The sequence below is a fragment of the Podarcis bocagei genome (genome assembly GCF_964188305.1).
Source record: "Podarcis bocagei genome assembly, chromosome: 5".
NCBI lineage: Eukaryota > Metazoa > Chordata > Lepidosauria > Squamata > Lacertidae > Podarcis > Podarcis bocagei.
The window spans coordinates 2,518,179-2,542,606 of NC_138129.1; the positions used below are offsets into that span (position 1 = coordinate 2,518,179).

At 50.6% G+C, this 24,428-nt stretch overlaps 1 protein-coding gene across 1 annotated transcript; it reads right to left on the minus strand.

The window, feature by feature from the left end:
* Positions 1–204: 204 nt before the first annotated feature.
* TTI1 (TELO2 interacting protein 1) lies at positions 205–24,416 on the minus strand. Its single transcript, XM_081196066.1, has 8 exons — positions 23,952–24,416; positions 21,046–23,362; positions 18,723–18,923; positions 17,207–17,355; positions 16,410–16,550; positions 12,498–12,702; positions 11,278–11,365; positions 205–962 (listed from the first exon to the last, which is right to left on the minus strand). The coding sequence occupies exons 2-8, from the start codon at positions 23,309–23,311 to the stop codon at positions 749–751; spliced, it is 3,264 nt and encodes a 1,087-aa protein (XP_081052192.1). The 5' UTR covers positions 23,312–23,362; positions 23,952–24,416; the 3' UTR covers positions 205–748.
* Between the last annotated feature and the right edge of the window lie 12 nt (positions 24,417–24,428).

Below are 24,428 nucleotides of genomic sequence, written 5' to 3' on the forward strand. Positions count from 1 at the left end.
CTGACTTCACTTCATTTGTAAGCCAGGAAGAACATGGTTGAGGACTCCCACCCTGACCTACGAACAAATATGGTCAACATAGTGACTCGGGGCCCCTGAATACTTTAATAACTTGGAGTAACAGGGGAACCTTGTCTTGTTTAACCATTATATCTATACTATAGTTGCAGCCACTGCCACCTACGCAGCAAAACAGTCCTGTGGTTTATTTATTTCGGCTTTATTTCATGTCTGTATTTGTAGATGCGCTAGGTAAACTGCCACACCAGATCCTGTTTCATAACACTGCATTTTGCAGAATACTGCATAACCTTTTTTGAATCAATAAAAACGACAGGCAGAGCAGGTGTCCCTTTTGGATTTTCCGTGGATCAGAGAAATTCCAGATTTAGAAGAAGAACGTCGAGGGCAGCGGCTGTTTCTGGTCAATGCCGTATGGACGAGGGGAAATCAAAGGACACAGAAGGGGTGCCTATTCCACATTCAGCCGAGGTGCGGATGGGCTGAGGTCCCTAGGAAGGTGCAGTCATCTCATGCTCAGAGGCTTCGCAGTCATGTTCTCTGGCCAGCTGAGACCTTCTCCCAAGGAGGTGCATCTCCAAGACTCCTCTTCAGCAACTGCACAATGCTGCCTGAGGATCTTCCCCCATCGACCCTCCTGTTCCCCTTCCTGCTGCTGCCTGGAGCACCACTGGACCCCCAGATTCTAGCAAAAGGCTCCCGTCTCTCCAGGTTTCAAGGGTGTCTCTCAGGGTGCAGCTGCCACCGCTCCTTCCCTCCCTTGCAGCTCGCCCAGCAGCCGCCCGACGTTGTCGGTGAACTCGCCCCGCTTCTTCTCCGCCCCGGCCAGCTTCACGGGGCACAGGCTGGGGTGGGGGGGCTCGTAGGGGTGGGGGCACCAGACGTTGCTGAGGAAGAGCCAGACGGCATCCGGGTCCACCTGCATCAGGTGGAGGAAAACGCTGCGGAGACAAAAACAAAAGCAGGGAGGGGAAGCTGAGTCAATGGGAAGTCTAGAATCATAAAGTCACAGGGTTGGAAGGAGACCCCCAAAGGTCATCTATTCCAACCCCCCCTTGCAATGCAGGAATCACAGCTCAAGAATCCCTGAAAGGCAGCCACCCAACTTCTGTTTAAAGACCTCTGTGAAGAAGAGTCCAAGTGGGAGTCAAAGACAGGGCTCTTCGTCAATCCATTTTATTGTATATAGCCAAAGGCCTTTACAATGGGCGACAGAGCATAAAAGGAAAACTTTCCTCTAAAATCATACAACGTAACCTGTAGCAGTTTACAACATAAAAAGAAATCTACAACAAGAACAACAACATAATAACAATAGCAATAATAATAATATTTTATTTATACCCCGCCCTTCCTGGTTCAGAAAACCCCGGTTCAGGGTGGCTAACAAAAAAATTTAAAACACTTAATTGATGCTACAAAAAGCAGCATTAAATACGGTATAAAACGTGAATAACAATTTTTTTAAAAAATCAGTTTATAGAATCATAGAGTTGGAAGAGACCACAAGGGCCATCGAGTCCAACCCCCTGCCAAGCAGGAAACACCATCAGAGCACTCCTGACATATGGTTGTCAAGCCTCTGCTTAAAGAGCTCCAAAGAAGGAGACTCCACCACACGCCTTGGCAGCAAATTCCACTGTCAAACAGCTCTTACTGTCAGGAAGTTCTTCCTAATGTTTAGGTGGAATCTTCTCTCTTGTAGTTTGGATCCATTGCTCCATGTCTGCTTCTCTGGAGCAGCAGAAAACAACCTTTCTCCCTCATTTATGTGACATCCTTTTATATATTTGAACATGGCTATCATATCACCCCTTAACCTCCTCTTCTCCAGGCTAAACATGCCCAGCTCCCTTAGCCGTTCCTCATAAGGCATCATTTCCAGGCCTTTGACCATTTTGGTTGCCCTCCTCTGGACACGTTCCAGTTTGTCAGTGTCCTTCTTGAACTGTATGGGACAATGACAATAAAGATTATCGTATCGTATCGTAAAAAGGGAATCGCCAAATCGCATCATTCAGAATGATGATCGGAAGTGGTTTCCCTCTGAGTCTCACATGGCTCTGCCCTCTTTCAGGCTTCCCCCAAATTCCTACTTTGGAGGCTCAGCGGTTTTTTTAATGGGTGCAAGGTGTGGCTTTTCATAATTACACAGCATTATTTCAGCAAATTGAGGCCAGGCTCACATCGCAGGTGAGGACAGTCTTGCCTTCCTAGTCCAGTCCCTGCAATGACTAGCTCATTTTCCAAATCAAACAACTTTTCCACAAGTCTTGTCCACAAGAATTTTCTTCCTTTCTTTTGGACTGGGTGGCCGGAGACCATTTTTGCTCTGCAGTGATGGTTCCCTGCCAGGCTCTCTCCACCTAATCAATGGCAAAGGATGTTAATTCATCCTGGTTGCTTTGCAATCCATATGTTTGATCCTGGACGGCAGCGGAGAACACCAGCCCTGTCTCGACTCATTTGGAGCCCTGCCTCTGGATAAAGCCTCTTGTTTCTTCCCCACACCTTCCCCCCAAAATACGGTTCTGGTTCACAGCACAGTCAGCACCCTGGAAATTGCAATGTGCTAAATAAGTGTTCTCCGCCTTAATGCTTATTTGCTGCGAGCCGAAGCCCGGGAAAAAACGAGAGAGTCCTGATTAAAGGCATTGCCACATCCTATTTTAAACTTCCTTCATCAATACATTCCCACACGGAGGTGAATAGCTGTGGGTTCAGAGTTAGCTGCATTTTCAGAATGTGATTACATAAAGCAACTGGTTCAGAGATTAAATTTTTAAAAGGCTGTGAGAGAAAGAAGTAAATCTCTGGAAGGAATGTCTATCTATCTATCTTACGCAAACATACCTTCTCTCTCTCTCTCTCTCTCTCTCTCTCTCTCTCTCACACACACACACACACACACACACACTTAGCTTAACACCTGAGATGACATTATGATCTCTTCCCAAACTTGCTCTATTAAAAGTAGGAATTGCACATACACAAAATTCAAAGTGTGACGTGACTGCTGAGATTCCCCAACCTGGCGCTCTCCACTAGCACGCAGGGTGAGACCCTCCCTGCCCGCAGACTGTCTGGCCAGAGTGGTTCATGCTCTAGTTATCTCCCGCTTGGACTACTGCAATGCACTCTACATGGAGCTACCTTTGAAGGTAACTACAACTAATCCAGAATGCAGCAGCTAGACTGGTGACTGAGGGTGGCCGCCGAGACCACATAACGCCAATCCTGAGAGATCTGCACTGGCTCCCAGTACGCTTCCAAGCACAATTCAAAGTGTTGGTGCTGACCTATAAAGCGTTAAACGGCCTCGGTCCAGTATACCTGAAGGAGCATCTCCACCCCCATCATCCAGCCCGGACATTGAGATCCAGCTCCGAGGGCCTTCTGGTGGTTCCCTCACTGTGAGAAGCCAAGTTACAGGGAACCAGGCAGAGGGCCTTCTTGGTAGTGGCACCCGCCCTGTGGAACACCCTCCCTTCAGATGTGAAGGAAATAAGTAGCTATCTTATCTTTAAAAGACATCTGAAGGCAGCTATCTGTAGGGAAGTTTTTAATATTTAATGCTGTATTGTTTTTAACACTCGATTGGGGAAACTCAGCCAGATGGGCGGGGTATAAATAATAATTTATTTATTTTTATTACTATTATTATTATTATTATTATTATTATTATTATTATTATCTTCATTTGGACTCTAGGTTCTTCCATCAGCCCCAGTCACCGCAGTCATGCTGGCTTGGGGAATGATGGGAACTGTAGTCCAAAGGCAACTGGGGGGCCCCAGTTTGGGGAAGGCCGACCCAGCTGACGCCAACAGAGCGGTTCCTTTCCTTCTCTCTCTCTCCTTCTCACAGAATTTTGCAAACAGTTTCATTATGCAGCCTCCTTTCTCACTGACTTATAAATCTTGCCATTGCTGCTGCTTTTCTATGGGACTTCGTCCTCCAACGCAGATATCAGGTACAGAAGCCAATGCACCTGGTGGGGGTTATGTTGGGACCTGGGGTCTATAAATCATGCTTTTCTCTTTTAAGGCCCACTCAAAATTGCTAGAATCAAAGCCAACAGTAATCAAAGAAATGAGGCAGGCACTCCACCTTGAGAGAAAGTTTTAAGAACTTTCTGAAAAGGTTTGCAGTCTCCTGGTCATGCTGAGCTCAAGAGGCAATGAGTTCCACAGATGTGGGAGCAGCTGTTGCAGAAAATGCCCTCTGATTGGCCAAAACACCAGTAAATTTGGTGTGGTTGTTCTACTGTTACTTTGCTACAAATTGCCTTAATCAGGATTGAAAAATTTAAACAGCTTAAATTGAAATGTGTTTATGTACTTAAAACCTAGATTGTTTTGGTTTCTGAAGTCATTCTGAGTGAGCCAAATTGCTGATTTTTGTCATTTTTGAATTTACTGACATGCTCTGCATTTTGTACAGCGGTATTTCCAGCGTTCCGTAATTTGATGCTCTGAATGTCTGCTGTAATATGGTTTGGCCACAGCTCATTGGGGGAAAGCAGAATATAAGTGAATCAAATCAAACTGATGAAGCAACTCGGTTCCAAAGCACGACACCGACTAGGCAGCCCAAGCCAGATCCCCCAAACCTGTGTGATTCCCCTGGCAGATTTCTGTGGCTTTTCTCCAGGCGAATCAATCCAGAATTACCCTCCCGGAGGTGGGCAGTTTGACAACCACTGGCCGCCTCTAGAGCCGCTGCGGGAAACTGGGCAAAATCCAAACACCAAAGACTTGGCTGCAGGCAGAGAAGGCCTCTGGAGATGAAACCGGTCTCTCCTTCTCTCTCTTTTTAATGGATTTGCGTGGCTTTTTCAACTTCTTGTTTGTACCAGGCAAGGCACCACCCAGCTCAGCCACTTCCCTGCCTCTTTGCGGCAGGTGTGTTTGCGCTGTGCCCACCGACACGGCCTCCGAGGCTGGAATTAGATGCTCTCCGCAGCCAAGCCACCGCTCTTGAAACCAAGAGAGGCTCTTCAGGTCTGATTGGGATTCAGCAGAGCCCTTTCCTAGAGGGATAATCGCAGCACTTCTTCCGTGGCCTAGGAAACGGCTGGCAGACCTGGAGAAATCTATCCTCTTGGGCGAGGAACCGCGTGGGAGGACCAGACGGGCTCCACAACAAAGGGCGCTTAATTCATTGAGTACGGAGGCAGCATGGCACAGCAGTTAGAGTGCTGGACTAGGACCCAGTTGACCGGGGTTCGAGTCCACCGCTGGGCCACGAAGCTCACTGGCTGTGACCTTGTGGGCCAAGCACTCGCTCTCGGCCTAACCTATCTGGCAGGCTTGTCGTTGTAAGGATAAAATGAGGAAGGGGAGAGGTATGCATGCCACCTCAAACTCCATGGAGGAGATAAATGAAATACAGTGGTACCTCTGGATACGAACGGGATCCGTTCAGGAGCCCCATTCGCATCCTGAAGCAAACGCAACCCGCGTCTGCACATGCACGGGTCGCGATTTGCCGCTTCTGCGCATGCACGTGATGTTTTGAACTTCTGCACATGCACAAGTGGAGAAACCCGGAAGTAATGTGTTCCGTTATTTCTGGGTCGCCGCGGAACGCAACCCAAAAACGCTCAACCTGAAACAGCTTCAACCCAAGGTATGACTGTAGATGAAATGAAATGAAAAGGATAAAATAAAATAAAATAAAATAAAATAAATAAAAGGCAGAGACAGGGGATTCTGCAGGAAAGAGAAAAGTACTACAATGCCTTAGGATGTACAGAGAGGACACCTTTGGGCTCCCCATATCACAGAGGAAGAGATGGAAGGGGTACCGTGATGCAACCCATTACGCCTTCCAAGGTGGCGAATGCCCCTTCCTTGGAGGTTTTTAAATGGGGCTTGGGTGGGGATTCTTTAGCTGGGATTCCCTGCATCGCAGGGGGTTGGACTGGATGGCCCCTGGGTGTCCTCTGCCAACCCTACAGCACTATGATTCACAGATGCTCCATCCCATCCCTGTCCCTCATCCCAATCCTGTGCCTACAAAACGATGCCGAGAGCTAGGCTGTCGTCACTAGAGCCTTTGCACCTGAGAAACTCCACCAGGGACTCCAGCTTGCTTGTTCTGCAGCCCTGACTGATACGCACAGCCTGCCTCGTCTGGGCAGCAACAGCCACAGAGACCACTGGGCATTGGGCGCCATCCGGCAACCTAATCTCACTTGAACCCCACCGGGCGGCAGCGGCCAGAGTCAACAGACGCACGAAGCTGCCTCGCACCGAGCCAAACGGCCAGTCTGGCACCCTCAGGCTGGCAAGCGCTCCCCACAGCCGCTGGCAAAAGCCCCTTCCCCAGTCCTCCTGCCAGGGATCTTTTAAGGGGAAATGTTGGGGATTGAACCAGGACCTCCAAGCCAGCAGAGCTTGGGCACAGCTGCTGCAAGTCCTCACTAAGCCATGTCCAATGATGCTGGAAGATTCAGGGCGGATAAAATACAAGTTCCTTCTTCACAAGTTCTTTCTTCATTTTGACCATCTGCGCATGCGCGAGCGGCGAAACCCGGAAGTAACGCACTCCGTTACTTCCGGGTTGCCCGCAAAGCACAACCCGAAAATACTTATCCTGAAGCATATTTATCCCAAGGTATGACTGTATATGAAATATGCACTCTCTGCAAAACCAAATAAACAGAAATCTTACAAATCTCTGAAAGTCACAAGATATGCGCTCTTGATGGATTCTCTTGGAAACATAGATCCAAGAGTCTTCTAAGTCTCTGAAAGTCTTTGTAGACTATGCAAGTCTCTGAAAGAAGACTTACAAGACTTATTTTATTTGTTATTTTGTTTTCATACTGTTTAATGTTTTGTATAGATTATAACATAAAGAGTTTATATTGACATTGCATTGTTGTACTTGGTACATTGTTGCCTTGGATATTACTGATAATTGTTTGCAATTGTTTAATTGTTTGGTTACTTGCCTTCCCCAGCCTGACATGGCAGATGCCCCCTGACCCCTTCCCTCAGGCGCCTCCACTTCCTGACTGGCCATCTCAGGTCCAGCCTGACCTTGGGTGACGCACCCTCCACGCCAAGACCCTTCTCTTGGGCCGAGAGTCTCCCCTGGCGGTCCAGAGGGCTGTGCAGCTTAAGGACCAACTTGACTCCTGCAATTATATATATATATATATGAATTTACTCCAGCAGTTTCCAAGCAACCTCCGTTTCCATGGCGAAAGATGCCCGGGTTAATCCAAGCAGACGTGCTCGCCTTTGTATTTGCTTTGCTCAAGTGCGGCTTATTGATTTTTACTTTGTTTTTAAGCTTTCGCTTGGCAGGGCTCTGCACCAGAGCTTGCAACTTGGCAGATGGGGATGCAGGGAATGAAAGCGGCCCAAGCCGGGAGCACGGAGAGGCGCCTGTTTAACCGTGGCGAGAAACAGCTCGGCATCGCTGGCTTGTGCAAACCCGCCGGGTCTGCGCTGAACGGAGCTGGAGCGTCTCGATGGGTCTGGCTCGTCCGGGCAAGTTGGAAGCAGGCTGCTCAGCGCAGAAGCTTCTCTGCGGTGCAAAAAGGCCGATCTGCTTTGCAAAAAGGCTGTCGTCGGTGCCCTGGCCTTTCCAAGAATAGCCTTTTGGGCACAAGCTGGGGGGGGGTAGGAATCTGCGGCCCTGCAGCTGATGGTGAAGACCATAGGAAGAGCTTGCTGGATCTGGCCAGTGCCCCACCTAGGCCAGCATTCTGGTATCACAGTGAAGGACAGGATGAGGTTTAAGGTGCTGGTTTTAACCTTTAAAGCCCTATACGGCCTAGGACCCTTGTACCTACGGGACCGCCTCTCCTGGTATGTCCCACGGAGGACCTTACAGTCTTCAAACAAAAACCTCTTGGAGGTCCCAAGTCGCGAGGTGGTTAGGCTGGCCTCAACCAGAGCCAGGGCTTTTTCGGCTGTGGCCCCGATCTGGTGGAACGCTCTGTCACAAGAGACTAGGGCCCTGCGGGACTTGACATCTTTCTGCAGGGCCTGCAAGACAGAGCTGTTCCACCGGGCCTTTGGCCAGGGCACAGCCTGACCCCTCCTTTGGTAATCCTCACAGAACTCTAGCCCAATGGTTGCCATGAATTTGACTCTGAATTGATTTTAAAATGAATTGATTTTAGAATGTATTTCAATTAACTGATTGTGGTTTTATGTAAACTGTGTTACTTTTACTGTTGTTAGCCGCTCTGAGCCCAGCTTCGGCTGGGGACAGTGGGATATAAATAAAATTTTATGACGATGATGATGATGAAGGACTTCCTTTGATCTGTCCTGAGTCCTACAACATGCAACTTGGATGTTTGTATGAGACTGGAAGAAAAAAAAAATTCTACCCACTTTGTCCATGATGAAAGGTTGCAGCATCTGGGACTTTTTTTTAGTTTAGAGTAACAAGCGACATTATAGAACCTTATAAAATAGTGCATGGCGTTAAGAAAAAGCAGATTGGAAGGGACCCCCAAAAGCCATCTAGCCCAACCCGCCCCCCAATGCTGGAATCTCAGTTAAAGCACCCCTGGCAGATGGCCACCCAACCTCTGCTTAAAAACTACCAGCAAAGGAGAGTCCAGGACCTTCCAGGGAAGTCTGTTCCACTGTTGGGCAGCTCTTACGCTCAGAAGGTTCTTCCTAATGTTGAGTTAGGATCTCCTTCCTTGTAACTAGAATCCATTGGTTCGGGCCCTCCCTTCTGGAGCAGCAGAAAGCAACCTGCCTCCCTCTTCCATGCGACAGCCATTCAGATCTCTGAAGATGGCTATTGCATCTTCTCTCCATCTTCTGTTTGGCAGGAAGGCTGGGCGTCCACAAAGCAGGTCCTCTTAACCTCTGGGAAGGGAGAGGCTTACGTAACTTGAATTTAAGCTTGCAGAAACTCTGGAGATGGGAAAGGTCTTTCGCTCCCACTGTGACAGAGCAAGGACCCTCAGCACTTGCCCCTGCCCCCAGGGCATTTTGGCTTTTGTTGTGTTCAGATATTGATGTTCCGTTCCTCCTTAAGAGGAACAGATATGTGGAGTTGTTGTAGGTCACATGCCTGTTTACGTCCAGCACAGTCTGCTGGGAACTTCCGCTGTATATTGCTTTTGCTGTACTGCTGGTTTGCTTGGACACGAAGGGAAGAAGACATGTTTTTCCTTTGTTCCTGATGCTGAATAAACACCTGTAAATAATGCTTACACATGTTTCTGTCTGCCACTTCCGTTGTGTAGATTTATTCACTCTGCTGAGAAGAGCGTGCTCAGTTTCTGAAGGTTTCGGAGGCTCGAGTTGCTGATTGATGCTGTTCCGAGAACCGGAGTTTGCCTGGCTGCCAAAGCCACCTGGGGGCTGCCAAATGCCTCCTTGTCCCTGGCAGCATCCCAACAGGTTGGAGCCCCATCAACAGAACCACTGGTGCTTCTTCTGCTATTAACGAGAGTTGACCGGGGGTTTCTTTCCTCCTCCAAATATCCTTGACTAAACATGTATTAAAGGGAAATTAAGAAGCCACGCCACAGGGACGCAGGTGGCGCTGTGGTTTAAACCACAGAGCCTAGGATTTGCTGGTCAGAAGGTCGGTGGTTCGAATCCCCGTGACGGGGTGAGCTCCCGTTGCTCGGTCCCTGCTCCTGCCAACTTAGAAGTTCGAAAGCACGTCAAAGTGCAAGTATATAAATAGGTACCGCTCTGGCGGGAAGGTCAACGGTGTTTCCGTGCGCTGCTCTGGTTCTCCAGAAGCGGCTTAGTCATGCTGGCCACATGACCGAGAAGCTGTCTGCGGACAAACACCGGCTCCTTGGGCCAATAAAGCGAGATGAGCGCCGCAACCCCAGAGTCGGTCACAACTGGACCTAATGGTTAGGGGTCCCTTTACCTTTACCTAAGAAGCCACGACAGCAACAGAGGGTCTGGTCCTTTTCCAGGATTTGCCAAGCGGTGGAGAGAAACAGATTTGGGCTCAGGCAAGCGCAAGTGACGTTCAGGGCCAAAGGGACGGAAGAGAGAAAACAGAAAGAAAATGGGAGTGTTGGGGGAGAGCCACCTTTGCCTGGTTTGGTGAAAACAGCAGACAGGGCTAGGCAGGCTTCCCACTGAACCAAATTTGCCTTTTTCCAAAGAGTCTTACACGGTAAGAAGATTTCATTGGCTGGTCCACCTACCTGGAACTGGAATCCCAAGAGGCTGGGGTTAGTGCCGGATACTGCAGCACAACTGCTGACCGGAGGAGGGGCCCTTGTCCGCAGAGAACACCTGTGTGTGCTCAGAAATCTGCACCAGTTGCTGATTTGCTACTGGGCCAAGTTCAAGGTGTCAATATTAGTATAGGAAGTCCTGAAAAACCTGGGAGCAGTTTACCTATGAGGTCGCCTTGACCCCACATGTGCCCACTGAGCCGCTTTGATCAACAGAGCTGGCACTGATACAAGGCCACAGGATGCCTTTTCTGCGTTGGAAAGAACTCAGTCTTTCAGTGGGGCGGCAGCTACACTCTGGAACCCCTTGCCACTTGGCCTCGGGCAAGCGCCTTCACTGGACTCCAAACTTTTTGGTCTGGCAAGGACTGTCCACACATGTATAAAGTTGATGTATGTTTTAATCTCTTTTTAGTTCATAGCTGACTTTGGGATGTTTCAAAGGGCTGGGTGTTTGTTTGTTTGTTTTACTGTTTTTACAGATAGTTTTACTGTTTTATTCCCTTTGGAAACTGCGTCAAGGTTTTTTGTTTTTTTAACAATCAAGCAGCAATAATAATAAATAATAACTTATTACTTATTGCCTACCCATCTGGCCGGGCCTCCCCAGCCACTCAGGGTGGCTTCCAACAGAATATTAAAAACACAATAAAACACCAAACATTTAAACCTTCCCTAAACAGTGTATAAATGTATCAGGAAGTTTTTAATGTTTGATATTTTACTATGTTTTATATAGGCTGTAAGCTGTCCAGAGTGGCTGGGGAAACCCAGCTAGATTGGCGGGGTATAAATAAAATAAAGATGATGATGGAATGAATGAATGCAGGTCCTTGTTGAGTGAAGGGCAAGGCCCCCTGCACCTTGGCTCACTTGTGTGAGTCACCTGAAGCAGCCGGCTTTGTGGTGTTGCTTGTGGAGCATATTTATGGATCTAGCAGGGGGCAGCTTTTCTGCAGAGAGGGGGGATTAGACTTGATGGCCGAGGGATCCCTACACTGCCTTAAAATTCTGTTCCGGGTACAACGTGAAAGGCTTTGTGTTGCCTGCGTTTCCATTACCTGCAGGCGGCCTCTTGCAATTTGGCAGGCTGCTTGGCGCTGAGGTAGGGGAGGCAGGCGTCCTCCACTTTATTCAGGTCGCCCTCACCTGTGGGAACAGGAAGAGAGAAGCATCAGCGGAAGACGACTCGCGCAGGGAGTGCCCCGGAGGGTGGGCAGAGCGTCGGCTTGCATCTGCAAACAAGGAGGGTCAGGCAAGGTTTAGGGCTTGCAGAGTGAATCAAGGCCTCCTACCTAAGAAGGCAGGAGCACAGGGAGTTGCAGTCCTTACAAGGCTTTAAAAAAGGGTTAAAAAACCTAAATGGCACAAATTCAAAGAAAGGAATACAAGATAAGCTGTTTTAGATTTTGAACGAACTCAAGAACCGGGCTGAAACGCGCCCATGGTCTAGATGGAACTGCTGATGTTAAAGACTGATTAAAGACTGATGCTAAAGACTTTCTGACCTGGCACTGGGCAGGTGGAGATGCACACACAACCCCTGCAGAAAGCAGCTCTGCCAGCCCCGAGTTTGTCTCGTTCCCAAGCGCCAGGCCTGGCAGAGCCCCTTGTGCTGCCGTTCCCAAGCAACAAGCTCCGTTATCCTTTTTTTTTATACACTTTTTATTGAGTTTTCTTTAACATGTACAAACAAAATAAACACTCTAAAGTTCAACGATCGAATGTCTGCTTATTTTCTACACGTTCTATCGCGCACAGACTTCCCTCCCTTCAACAGGCTTTCATATTAAATTTTCTCTTTCACAGGTTCTTATACACATCACAAGATTTATTTTAATTCTGCTACAGTCTTTAAACTTCTACAGTTATTACCTATATACTCGACAAATTTACTCCATTCCTTTTTGAACTCTGTTTCCTCTTGGTTACGGATCCTGTGAGTCAGTTTTGCTAATTCTACATATTCAACCATTTTTGTCTGCCACTCCATTCGTGTTGGTATTTCCTGAGTTTTCCATTTTGGGGCTACTAAGATTCTGGTGGCAGTTGTAGCGTACATAAATAGTCTCTGGTCTGCTTTTCTTAATTCATCGCCTATCAACCCCAGTAGAAAAGCTTTCGGTTTTTTGGGGAAGGGATATTTAAATAGTTTTTTCCAAGCTCCGTTATCCTAAGCTTGCAAAGGTTCGGCTGTTGTAATTTGTCTAATTCTCTTTTAAAGCTGTCTAGGTTGGTCACTGCCTCCTGTGGCAGGGAGTTCCACAGATTAACTACTCACCAAGGTCCAGAGTTTTGCATAGGGAGCCGAGGCCCTGCAGCACGGCGAGCTGTAGCTTGAAGGCAAGGGTGTGGCCATAGATGGGCCCTGCCCGGGCGCTGACCGGGGCCTGGGTGACGAGGGAGGCTGCCAGCTTGGGCAGGACGTCTTTGGAGAATCGCCGCCGCAGGAAGTCGCCGCTGTGGGCTCCCAAAGTGCACAGCACCTGTGGAAATTCCATTCACAGAGGCAAGTCCCATTTGCTGGAATGAGTGCAATCTGCAACCAAATGCTGCCGTATCGAGGGCTCCTGTGCAGTTTTCCAGCCAGCTATGCCCTTTCCCAGGATACTCCATTCCATTCCCCTTCTCCTCTAGGATGAAAAGCAGGACTCTTACATTCTGCTTCAGAGCACAGCCGCTCTGCGCCAGGCCACCCGCACCCAGTCTTGCTTTCTGCATGAATCTGCGCTGAGTGGGCAATCTGCCACAAGACCCAGGCAGAGGCTTCTCGGTGGTGGCACCTGCCCTGCGGAACGCCCTCCCCTCAGATGTCAGATAAAACAACTACAGTCATACCTCTTGTTACGTTTGCTTCAGGTTGGATCTTTTCAGGTTGCGTCCCGTGGCGACCCAGAAGTAACAGAATGGGTTACTTCCGGATTTCGCCGCTCGCTCATGCGCAGACACTCAGAATGACATCCTGCGCATGCGCAGATGTGGCGAATTGCGACCCGCGCATGCGTGTTGCATTCTGCTCATGATGCTAACGGTGCTTTGGAACGGATCCTGTTCACATCCAGAGCTACCACTGTATCTGACTTTTAGAAGACACCTGAAGGCAACCCTGTTCAGGGAAGTTTTTTAATGGCTGGTGTTTGATTGTGTTTTTAATATTTTGTTGGGAGCCACCCAGAGTGGCTGGGGCAACCCAGCTAGATGGGTGGGCTATGAATATAAATTATTATTATTTCTCTATGTCACGTTCAGCCAAAGTCTGGGGGGCTCGGAGCAAATACTGCAGGTTGGGCTTGCACACTGTTTGCACAGTGCCGCGCAGCTCTGTGTATGAGAGTGAATGTGCAAGTTGGGGGTGCCTGCAGCATCATGCAAAGGACTAGTTATGGGACCTCCTCTCCTGGTCTGCCCTGCAGAGGACCTTAAGGTCCATGAATAATCATATTTTAGAGGTCCCGGGCCCTAAGAAGTCAGACTATCCTCCGCCAGGGCCAGGGGCTTCTCAGTGATGGCTCCGACCTGGTGGAATGCTCTGTTCCAGGAGCCCTGCAGGATTTAACCTCCTTCTGCAGGGCCTGTAAGACAGAGCTATTCCGCCTGGTTTTCAACTTGAACTCAGCCTGATCTTTTATTCCCCTTCCTTCCTTCCTTCCCTCCCCCTCCTCTTTTTATGAAGATTACCCGCTCTGGGATCCCACAGCTAATTCTCCCCTGGTCTCCTCGCTGGCCCAAATAGGACTAATTTAGCCAGCTAGCCCTAATGCTTATTAGATGGATTTCCCCCCCTAAATTGATTCTGAATTGATTGTTATTCACATTTTATACTGTATTTTATGCTGTTCTTAGTTGCATCAATTAAATGTTTTAAATTTGTTGTTAGCCGTCCTGAGCCCAGTTTTCTGAACCGGGAAGGGCGGAGTATAAATAAAAAATTATTATTATTTATTATTATTAAAGACAAGAAAGTGCAAGAAGTGCTAAGCCTCTAGGCATCGCAGGGGTTGGGCTAGATGATCCCTGGGACCCCTTCCGACTCCTCAATTCTACGGTTCTAAACTTGGCTGCCAAGAGGAGGCCCCCCCCCCAGCACAGGGAGGGTTGGGTCCCCTGCCGCACTGAAGTTCTCTCCCTCCCTCTCTGCAGTTTCAGAAAGGAGGCCACCACGATCAAAGGGATTTCTATAATTAAAAAGTATCACCTTCCCTGCTGCTTGGCAGCGTATCTCAAAATGCTGAAAAGGTAACTGCATTCCTTGATAACGTCTCCTCCTCTCTGCGTAAAAAAATCCTGCCTGGTCCTTGAGATGTTGGCTGGGTATTGCAGGCTTGGCTGGGGGGTTTTGTCCCCCCCCCAAGGCGGGGGCCCCTGTGTATTACGCTTTTAGCTTTAAGTCGCTCAAACCATTTGCACTTCAAACGCTCTCCTTGTAGGCCAGATCTCGGAGCTGGAAGCCTGGAGGGCATCGAATGCTTCTTCCTTGCCAGGTTAGTTGGCAACTGGAAGAATCTGCTGGCGCACAACTGGGCCAGATTCACTAAAAGGGAGCACAATCCCCCCCCCCCCCAAGCAGATCTTGCACCAGCCCTTGAGAAACAAAGAGGAGATGAAATACAGGGAGGGAGATGTCCTCTTTGCTGCGCCACTTTCCCCCTGTGACCCTGTTTCTCACTTTGCTTTTTCAGCCAGGCTGCAGCTGCGGAAGCCAACCTGGTGCCCCACACTCTGACTCAGTTAGCACTACGGAGCTCAGCGCTGGACCGCACTGCCAGGCTGTTAGTTTTATTCCCTGTTTTGCTTATTGCAAATTTGCGTTGTTCTCATCGGCCGACTTGCCTTCTTTTGGAAGAAGCAATGCTTCTCACTGCTGGAAACTGCAGGAGGGGAGAAGGGCTCCTGCAATCGAATCCTGCTTGTGGGTTTCTCCCCACAGGCGTCTGGCTGGCCGCTGTGGCGACTGGCTTTCTGTGGTTTCCAGCAGCTGATATTCAGAAACCGGGGCTGCCCTTGAGACTGACCCAGAAACTCCAGAATGCCGTGGTGAGATTCCTTACGGGGTCCTCGCCATGGGATCACATTCACCTGGTGCTATACCAGCTGCACTGGCTGTACAGGATCAGGTTTAAGGTGCTGGTTTTAACCTTTAAAGCCCTATACGACCCAGGACCCTGGTACCTACGGGACCGCCTCTCCTGGTATGTCCCACAGAGGACCTTATGGTCTTCAAACAAAAACATCTTGGAGATCCCAGGCCACAGGGAGTTTAGGCTGGCCTCAATCAGAGCCAGGGCCTTTTCAGCCGTGGCCCCGATCTGGTGGAACGCTCTGTCACAAGAGACTATGGCCCTGCGGGACTTGACATCTGTCCGCAGGGCCTGCAAGACAGAGCTGTTCCACCAGGCCTTTGGCCAAGGCACAGTCTGATCCCCTCCTTTGGTAATCCTCACAGAACTCTAGCCCAATGGTTGCCATTAATTTTATTCTGAATTGATTTTAGAATGTATTTCAATTAATTGATTGTGGTTTTATGTAAACTGTGTTACTTTTACTGTTGTTAGCCGCTCTGAGCCCAGCTTCGGCTGGGGAGGGCGGGATATAAATAAAATTGTATTATCATTATCACATACCCTTTTTTTAAAAAAAACCAACGTTTTATTAAACAGAGGGCCAGGGTGTGCCATTTTAGGGGAGGAACTTAATTTTTGCAAATCTCTTTCTTTCAAATGTGTTTTTGGGTGTGAGGAATTCAAATCTGCTATTATTTTTGTGACACCTTTAGCTTGGTAAGTCTACATCTGATGAAGAATCACGTAAACTGCTTTTGGAAAACCAAATAACTTTCACCTTCTGAAAATGTCAGCTAATGCTAAACGATGGCAGTGATGTAACTGGAAATACTTGGCAACCAATGATTTCCATGCAATTTCCCTTACCAAGAAAACTATATTGTATTAATTTAACCAAAATATATTTTGAATCCCCAAGCCACGTTACGACGTTCCAGCACCCTTCATTTTCAGAATCTGCAAAAATTCAATACAAGGGGAAGCCCCAAATTCTGCAGATCATGCCCATGAAACTAGACTGTGGTCAAGACAGCTGGCTCCTCCCTTGCCGGAACTGCATTGGGGGCCGAGTTCAGACCCTTGCCAGCCCCGGTGGGGTGTGGGTGGGTGCTGAGGATTCTGAACAGGCTCACCTTAAAGGCCCTGAGAACGGCCAGAGGGTCGTCTTTGGTCAGGCGGTGGACGAGGGCAGGCCACGTCCGATGGGCCAAGGGAAGGAGGTGGCTCTCGTGGGGACTCAGCACCGTCACGCAGAGCTCCAAGACATCCAGGACCTGCCAGGGGAAGCGCAGGAGAATTCAGAGGAGAAACACAAGGGCATTAACGGAGGTGGAGACAGCTAGACGAGCGATTCTGCGATGTAAGAGTGTTCAGCGCTCTTGCTTTCTTCTCACCTGGAGAAGAAAACAGTCCTTGATCTCTTTGTCAAAGACTAAAATGTGTTGGTCACTTGCGGGAGTCAGTTGGTAGCTGACCACCCCTCAACTTGTGCAATGTGTCGGCAGAGGGTGTGGAGCCCCAGCGGAGTCTCCAGAGATTTCTGGCTCCCAGCAGAGAGCTTCTTCCAGAGTCCCCAGTTAAGGGTGTTGCTATGGTGACCCAGGGCACCTGACACCCTAATCTCAGAGTATCCAGACACGGAGGATGTGCTCCTCAAGATATGAGGCCTAGCACTGTGTCATTTAACCCATTCTTCGCATTATACCCGAGGGTACCCTCTGGCCGCTTTAAGATCAGCGCTTTGAGCTGGGAGCCAAGCCCATCAGTCTCAGGCGCATGAAAAAGGGACTGCAGACATGCTCGAAGCAACTCGTTTCATTGTTGTTTTACATATTCAAAGCAAGGGCTGGCCCTTGGCACTTGGATACCGTCTCCAGGGCTGGGTCGACAGCAGAGCCTCTGGTGTCCTGGCTGCTCCTCCAAGGCATACCTTCAGCCGCACATGGAGACTCTTGTCGGAGAGCAAGTGGGCACATCTCTCCATCACGGCCTTGGCGGTCTGGGCATGGGCTGGCAAAAGGCTCTCTGTCTCCAGGCTCTGCTCATTTGCTTCTGGCTCCAGAGAAGGCAGCTGATCCTCTGGGAAGGAGAAAGGAGGGTTGTTGGCACTTATGGGAACGATACAGGGTGGAACTTAAACACATTTTTTTATTATTATTTCATAAACTTTATGCTGCACTGCTTGACTGTAGGAAAAAAGTCTCAAAGCAGTATGGAAGTGAGAGCTGGACCATAAAGAAGGCTGATCGCCGAAGAATGGATGCTTTTGAATTCTGGTGCTGGAGGAGACTCTTGAGAGTCCCATGGACTGCAAGAAGATCCAACCTCTCCATTCTGAAGGAAATCAGCCCTGAGTGCTCACTGGAAGGACAGATCCTGAAGCTGAGGCTCCAATACTTTGGCCACCTCATGAGAAGAGGAGACTCCCTGGAAAAGACCCTGATGTTGGGAAAGATGGAGGGCACAAGGAGAAGGGGAGGACAGAGGACGAGATGGTGGGACAGTGTTCTCAAAGCTACAAACATGAGTCTGACCAGACTGTGGGAGGCAGTGGAAGACAGGAGTGCCTGGCGTGCTCTGGTGCATGGGGTCACGCAGAGTCGGACACAACTAAACGACTAAACAACAACAAAATCTATGAAAGATGAACAATATTTCAAAACTTTCAAAAAGTTAAACTAGCAATAGACTAAAAGCAGGTTAAAACTCACACCCATCTGGGTAGGCTAGTCTAAACAACAACAACAACAATAACAATAACAATAACCAGTAGTAGATAGGTAGCCGTGTTGGTCTGCCATAGTCAAAATAAAAAAAATCCTTCCCGTAGCACCTTAAAGACCAACTAAGTTAGTTCTTGGTATGAGCTTTCGTGTGCATGCACACTTCTTCAGATACCTTCTTCAGGTATCTGAAGAAGTGTGCATGCACACGAAAGCTCATACCAAGAACTAACTTAGTTGGTCTTTAAGGTGCTACTGGAATAACAATAACAATAACAATAATAATAATAATTTATTATTTGTACCGCGCCCATCTGGCTGGGTCTCCCCAGCCACTCTGGGCGGCTTCCAGCAAAGATTAAAAATGCATTAGAATGCCACACATTAAAAACTTCCCTGAACAGGGCTGCCTTCAGATGTCTTCTAAATATCCAAGTAGTTGTTTATCTCTTTGATGGGAGGGTGTTCCACAGGGCGGGCGCCACTCCCAAGAAGGCCCTCTGCAACAAGAATGTTTTTCGCAGGCCCCAAAAGAGGGTACAGTGAAGGCGCCTGCCTGACGTCAATAGGCATGGAGTTCCGAAGGGCAGCTGCTGCCACACTAAAAGATCAAGCTCTCCCAAATGCAGCTATAGCATTCCATGCACATGCAGGGTCATGAGTGTAGGGGAAGAGCATTCTGGGCTCCGACCAGAGACCTGAAGCGCTTCCAGCTGTACTGACCTTCCTCCTCCTCCTCCTCTGTGAGATTGCCTTCTGCAATCCGCTTCTGCTTCATGTACTCGAGGAAGAACTCTTCCATGGCCTCTGCGGTGAGAAGTGGCGGAGAAGGGGTTTCCTCACTCTGCTCAGCTGCTCCCGAGAAACGGCCACCTTCGTGCTCCAAATTCTTCTCTGTTCGGCGCTCCACCGCAAACCAGGAAGCTGCCAAGAGGATGAAAGCGTGACTTCCTTAGGCCCAACACAGCAATCCTGACCTTGGCTACGAAATGGGTTCTATTCTGGGCAGCTGGGATATAGATTTAAGTCCCAATTTGGGGAAAGAGGGCTAAGCCACACAGGGAAGACACAGTGCAGTGAATCTCCATGCCAGGCTATGTTCGTAAAACTCTTATTATATATGTGTTCGCTGCGGCTAGGTTGACTATTGCTCAATAATGGAGAAATAAGTTTGATTTTCCCCTTCACATTTGGTTTCAGAAGGCCCTACACATCCCAATTGCAGAAGAGTGGAATCATTTGATGTGTGTTTTACGAGACACCACCAAGCCAACAGCCCTCGCATGATGGATGTTTCTGGCATGCATTAAGGAACTGGCAAATTCCCACGAAACCAGATTTATTTGGTGCTGACTACATACCAAAATCCACTACCACAAGCCCTCTTTGATCCCGAGAGAATGATAATCCCATTTTCTGGTCTGATTTTAATCAACCTCTTCATGCTCCCATATAATATAGAACTATGATAGCAAGTCACCACCGGATTCATTTCGCTTCATTGTGTAAGATATTTTGATTCCTTAATAAAGTTCTAAAAAACAAAAAGAGGTACTGTACAGTAGATAGTAGCAGCTACAAATTCTCCTGGCTTTCCTCTGCAACTGGGACAATCAGGCTGCAGACCAAGTTTCAAGGAATTCAATTTGTTCCGTTCTAAACAGGTAGACCTTGACTCCGAATAACTCTGGGATGAATCCTGCGCTGATGGTACCCAGAGCAAACCCATTGAAATTTAAAAAGGCATGTCATAGGTGCCTCAATATCAATAGGTCTACTCGCAAGTATGATTTAGTTGGCTATAACTCTCAGTGCTGAATATTACTCTCACATATGCATTCCTGAGTACGCATCCTCTGAAGGAAATCCCATGCATAGATTAACGGAGTTATTCCCCGAGTCATTTGGCATCCCCACAGAGTGTAGATCAGTGGGAAGCACCAGCCCATGGGGGACAGTGGGGTTACCTAGGAAGGCACTAAGAGGCAAGGGGGCAGGAAGGGGGTGCCAGAGGTTTAAAGGACTAACAGAATTTGAAAAGCTGGCATCACTGATTCAAGTTCATCTGCTTTGCTGAATTAAACTAAATAGTTTTAACTGGATTTTGAATAAACATGCAATTAATTGCTACCATTTGAATTTCATTGTGCTGTTCTCTTCTTTAGTGGGTTGGGCAAACTGATATCCTAATTAGTGATTTTTACATGGTTGGGGGCACTGGGGATGTGAATGTGGAACCAAGAGGGCAGTGGCCTGAAAAAATTTGGGAACCACTGGTGTAGATGTGACCAGCACGGATCCAAGGCCCTGGTTCATTTCCTAACTCGGCTACAGAATTTCTGAAAGGGAGAAATGGGTGAATTAAGCAACACCTTGCAACCAAGGCCAGGACCCCTGGGATAGCACAGACAAGACAGAGGTCCCCCATTTTGGAGGGGGTGCTGTGAATTTCCTACTCTGAGTCAAGGTGGCAAAGTGGTTAGATTGCTGGACTAGGACCTGGAAGAGCAGGGTTCGAATTCCCCACGACCACGAAGCCTGGCTTTGGCCCAATCGCCATCCCTCAGCTAAGCCCTACCTCACAGGGCTGTTGTTGTGAGAGGGAAAGTAAAGGTTAAAAGTAAAGGGACCCCTGACCATTAGGTCCAGTCGTGGCTGACTCTGGGGTTGTGGCGCTCATCTCGCTTTACTGGCCGAGGGAACCGGCGTACAGCTTCCGGGTCATGTGGCCAGCATGACTAAGCCGCTTCTGGCGAACCAGAGCAGCGCACGGAAACGCCGTCTACCTTCCCGCCGGAGCGGTACCTATTTATCAACTTGCACTGGTGTGCTTTTGAACTGCTAGGTTGGCAGGAGCAGGGACCGAGCAACGGGAGCTCACCCCGTCGCGGGGATTCAAACCACCGACCTTCTGATCAGCAAGTTCTAGGCCCTGTGGTTCAACCCACAGCACCACCCGTGTCCCTGTGAGAGGGAAACAGAGCCATTTATGGCTTGAGCTCCTTGAAAGAAAAAGCAGGATAGAAGCATGGCGGTGAATCGGTACCTAGCCTCAGCAGCAGCGTGTGCATGACCCCGAGGAACGAGGCGGCCCGGTCAGCGTGATGCAGGTCAAGCTTGGCCAGGATGTCCTGAATGACGTCATCCACCAGGGGCAGCACATTGGCATCCGAGTGTCTCAGCATGGCTTCCAGGACCCGCGAGCAACGGGGCACGTGAGCCTGGTGACGCAGGTGCAAGGAGATGCCGTTCACCAGGTAGTCAGCGTTCTGGTTGATAAGGTCTGGGATGGAGCCGTAGCCACAGGCACAGCAGATGTCCTCCATGGCCCCGCTGGCTGCCTGGCTGATAAGGAGCGTGGCATCTCCTGCCTTCTCCAGGACGGGGTACAAGGCTGAGATCAGCAGCGGGCGGAAGTCCTGCTTGAGCGCGGAAGCAAAGCAGCCCACCCCTTCCAGCTGGATGCAAATCTGCCAGATGTTGCCGTTCATGGCGTGGACGGTGAGCTTGGCATCTGGGAAAGGAAGGGGCTGGCCAGGCGGAACGGCAAGGAGCCCGGAGCGCTTCGCCTCCAGTTCGCTGGCCACCTCCTCAGCCTCGATGCTGGTGACCAGGTGCCAGTTGGCTTGGTCCACGTATTCCTCCAGCACAGAAGCCACGACGCCTCTGACATCCTCATTACTGGTCACCTCTTCCCGCTCATGAAGGACGTCCACCTCCAGCCCAGCTGCTCCAGCAATTAGTTCATTGAGGACCATCGCCGCCTGCTTCCGGTAGACAGCCGACTCTCCGTACAGCCCCAGGAAATGGTCCGCCAGCAAATAGAGGTTCCCATAGTATCCGAGGACCCGGCAGATCTGCTGGAGCAAGGAGAATATGTGCTCGTCGGCAAAGAACCGGAAGCACTTCCTCTGGGCGCTGCTGCTGTGCTGTGAAGGTCCTGGCACGTTCCCGAGACGCCGCTCCTCCACAACCTTCACGTCCTTCACGTCCAGCTCCAGGACTTGCACAATGGCCCTGGAGAGGCGGTGGAGGTGGGCAGCGGAGTTCAGAACCAGGTTGACCCGGGGGCCCAGCAGCTTCAAGTACCCGAGGAGCAAGTTCAAGGTGACCGTCTTGCCCTGGTCATCCTGGGAGCGCATCAGGCGGGGAAGGGCAGTGGCCAGGGAGTGGAGGTCCTCCGAAAGGATGTCGGCAAGAAGGCGGTTCTCCGCCACCCTTCCCTGCTCGGCGGTGCTCCGCAGGACCTCGCTGCTCCGAGTTTGGATCTCGGGCCTCTCATCATTGACGAGGCCAACCAAGGCCTTCAGGAGCTGGCTGGCGGAGTTGACCAAAGACCGGCCGCAGGTTGCCATCAAGAGCTGAACCATTTCCACCAGCTCCATCCTCGCCTTCCAGTGAGGGTGAACGGACACAGACCCAACCACCTTCGCGATCAGGATGGAGAGCTTGGCTGCTGTGCTCTTTGCCCAGTCGGGGTCTCGGTAGACCACGAGCTCCGAGAGCCTGCCTTGCCCCTGCACAGATGCCTCCGTCTTTGGCGGGATCTGTGCCAGTTGCTCATCTGCCATGACCGAAGCTACCACCCGGGAGAAGACTTTGATGGCCGAGACGACAATGGCATGGCCTTGCTTCACGTCCCCCGCGATGATCCGGGAGAGCGTGAGGGAGATCCCAGGCAGGAAGGAAGCAAAGAGATCCCCGCAACGCTTTGCCTCCTCGCCGTCCAGCGGCCGGTGGCCCCCCTCGCAGTCACACTGCAGAAGCAGCGTTTGCAGGCATCTCATGGCCGTGATCTTCAGCTGCTTGGCTTTCTCTTGCTCCGCCAGGGAGAGCAGCAAGGAGACGGCAAAGCCCAGGTGTGGGAGGTTGGAGGGCTGGTACAGAGTCGCCAGGACGTCGCCGGAAGCTGAATGCAACAGAGCCAGCAGTGCCTGCAAGACAGCTTCCTTCAGCTCCTCCGACAGAGGGGCCAGCTGCTGCGGGCTGGAGGGGGAGGCCAGGCAGACGCAGAGCTCGGAGAACAGCTCCAGGAGCAGCTCGGGCTTCTTCACGCACGTGGCGGAGAGCACCGAGGCCACGCACTGGGCCACGGTCTGGACCACACGCTCCCGCTTCGGCCCTGGGATCTTGAGGGTGAAGCGCAGGGGAAAGAGGACATATTCCTGGAGTTCCTGCAGGGCAGAGTCGCTGACCGTTCGCAGCTGGGAGCGGAGCAGCTCCACGTTCTCTGCCGTCTGGGCTTTGGTCAGCTGCACGCAGGCCGGGCGCAAGGCCCCAAACGCCTCCTGCGGGGTGTCGAAAACAGCCATGGCCTGGCCCTGCCGCCCTCGACTCAGGCCTCTCCTCCAGTCATCGTCATCCTGCGTAGGAAAGGGATAATAAGTTCTGTGAGAGCAGCTTTCAGGAGGAGGAGGAGAAACACAATAAATAAATAAAAAAGGTAACAAGCCCAATGTGCCGCTTCACATAACTTTTGTCAGCCTTAAGAGGCCTTAAGTTCTCAAAAAACTAGAGGAAGGCTCTCTGAAAAACAGCAGGCAGTCTCAAGGTCCCTTAAAGAGTTTCACTGCATGGCCTGCTACCCCTGTGTGTGCAGAGCAGGGCAGCTTTGGCCAATGCCTGGAGCTGAAGAGAGAAAGAGAAGCCCCCTGGCATACAAAGGAAGCGGCCTGGGAATCCCGGAAGTGTAGAACTGGAAAGGACCCCGAAAGGTCACCCAGCCCCGACCCCCTGCAGTGCAGGAATCGCAGCATTGTGGAGTTGGAAGGGGTTCCCCGAGGGTCATCCAGCCTGACCCCCTGCAATGCCTTGCAAGGGGTCAAGCCCTCTGGTCTAGCCTGGCCGCGTCCCTGGCCCAGACTGCCAGTCTCTTTGGGGTCCAAAGGGGGCCTGGCCTGGCCTTTATGCCCGGAGGGCACGCGCTCTACCCACTCAGCCACACTGCCTCACCTGGGGCCCGAGTCCCGCGAGTGGGCGGGGTCAGGCCGCCGGCAAGGCCCTGGAAGTGGCCCCGGGTCGCAGGTCCCTTGGCCGCCTATTCCCCCCTCGCCTTCCCCCCGCTTCTCCCTTCCTCAGGCGCTGCTCGGGAGAAAGCGAGAGTGCGCCCCATGCCGGAAGTCACAATTCTGGCGGAGCGAAATATCTCCCGCGGGGGAGACGGGCGAGCGGGAAGGAGCGACAAAAGTCCCACCGGAGCAGCACCGCCCATGCGCGGCGGCCGGGCCCTACTGCGCACGCGTCGCTGGGAGTCCGCGCGTGCGCTTTAGGGAGGCGCCGGCTGGACTTGGCGCCGCTTGTTCGGCCGAAGCAGCAGCAGCGGGGGCGGCCGGAGTTCTCTCGCGCCTCCTGGGTGGTTTGTCCCCCGCGGCCCCCCGTAGCATGCCGCCCTCTGACCCTCGCGCGGCGCCGGGGTGAAAGGGCGCGCGG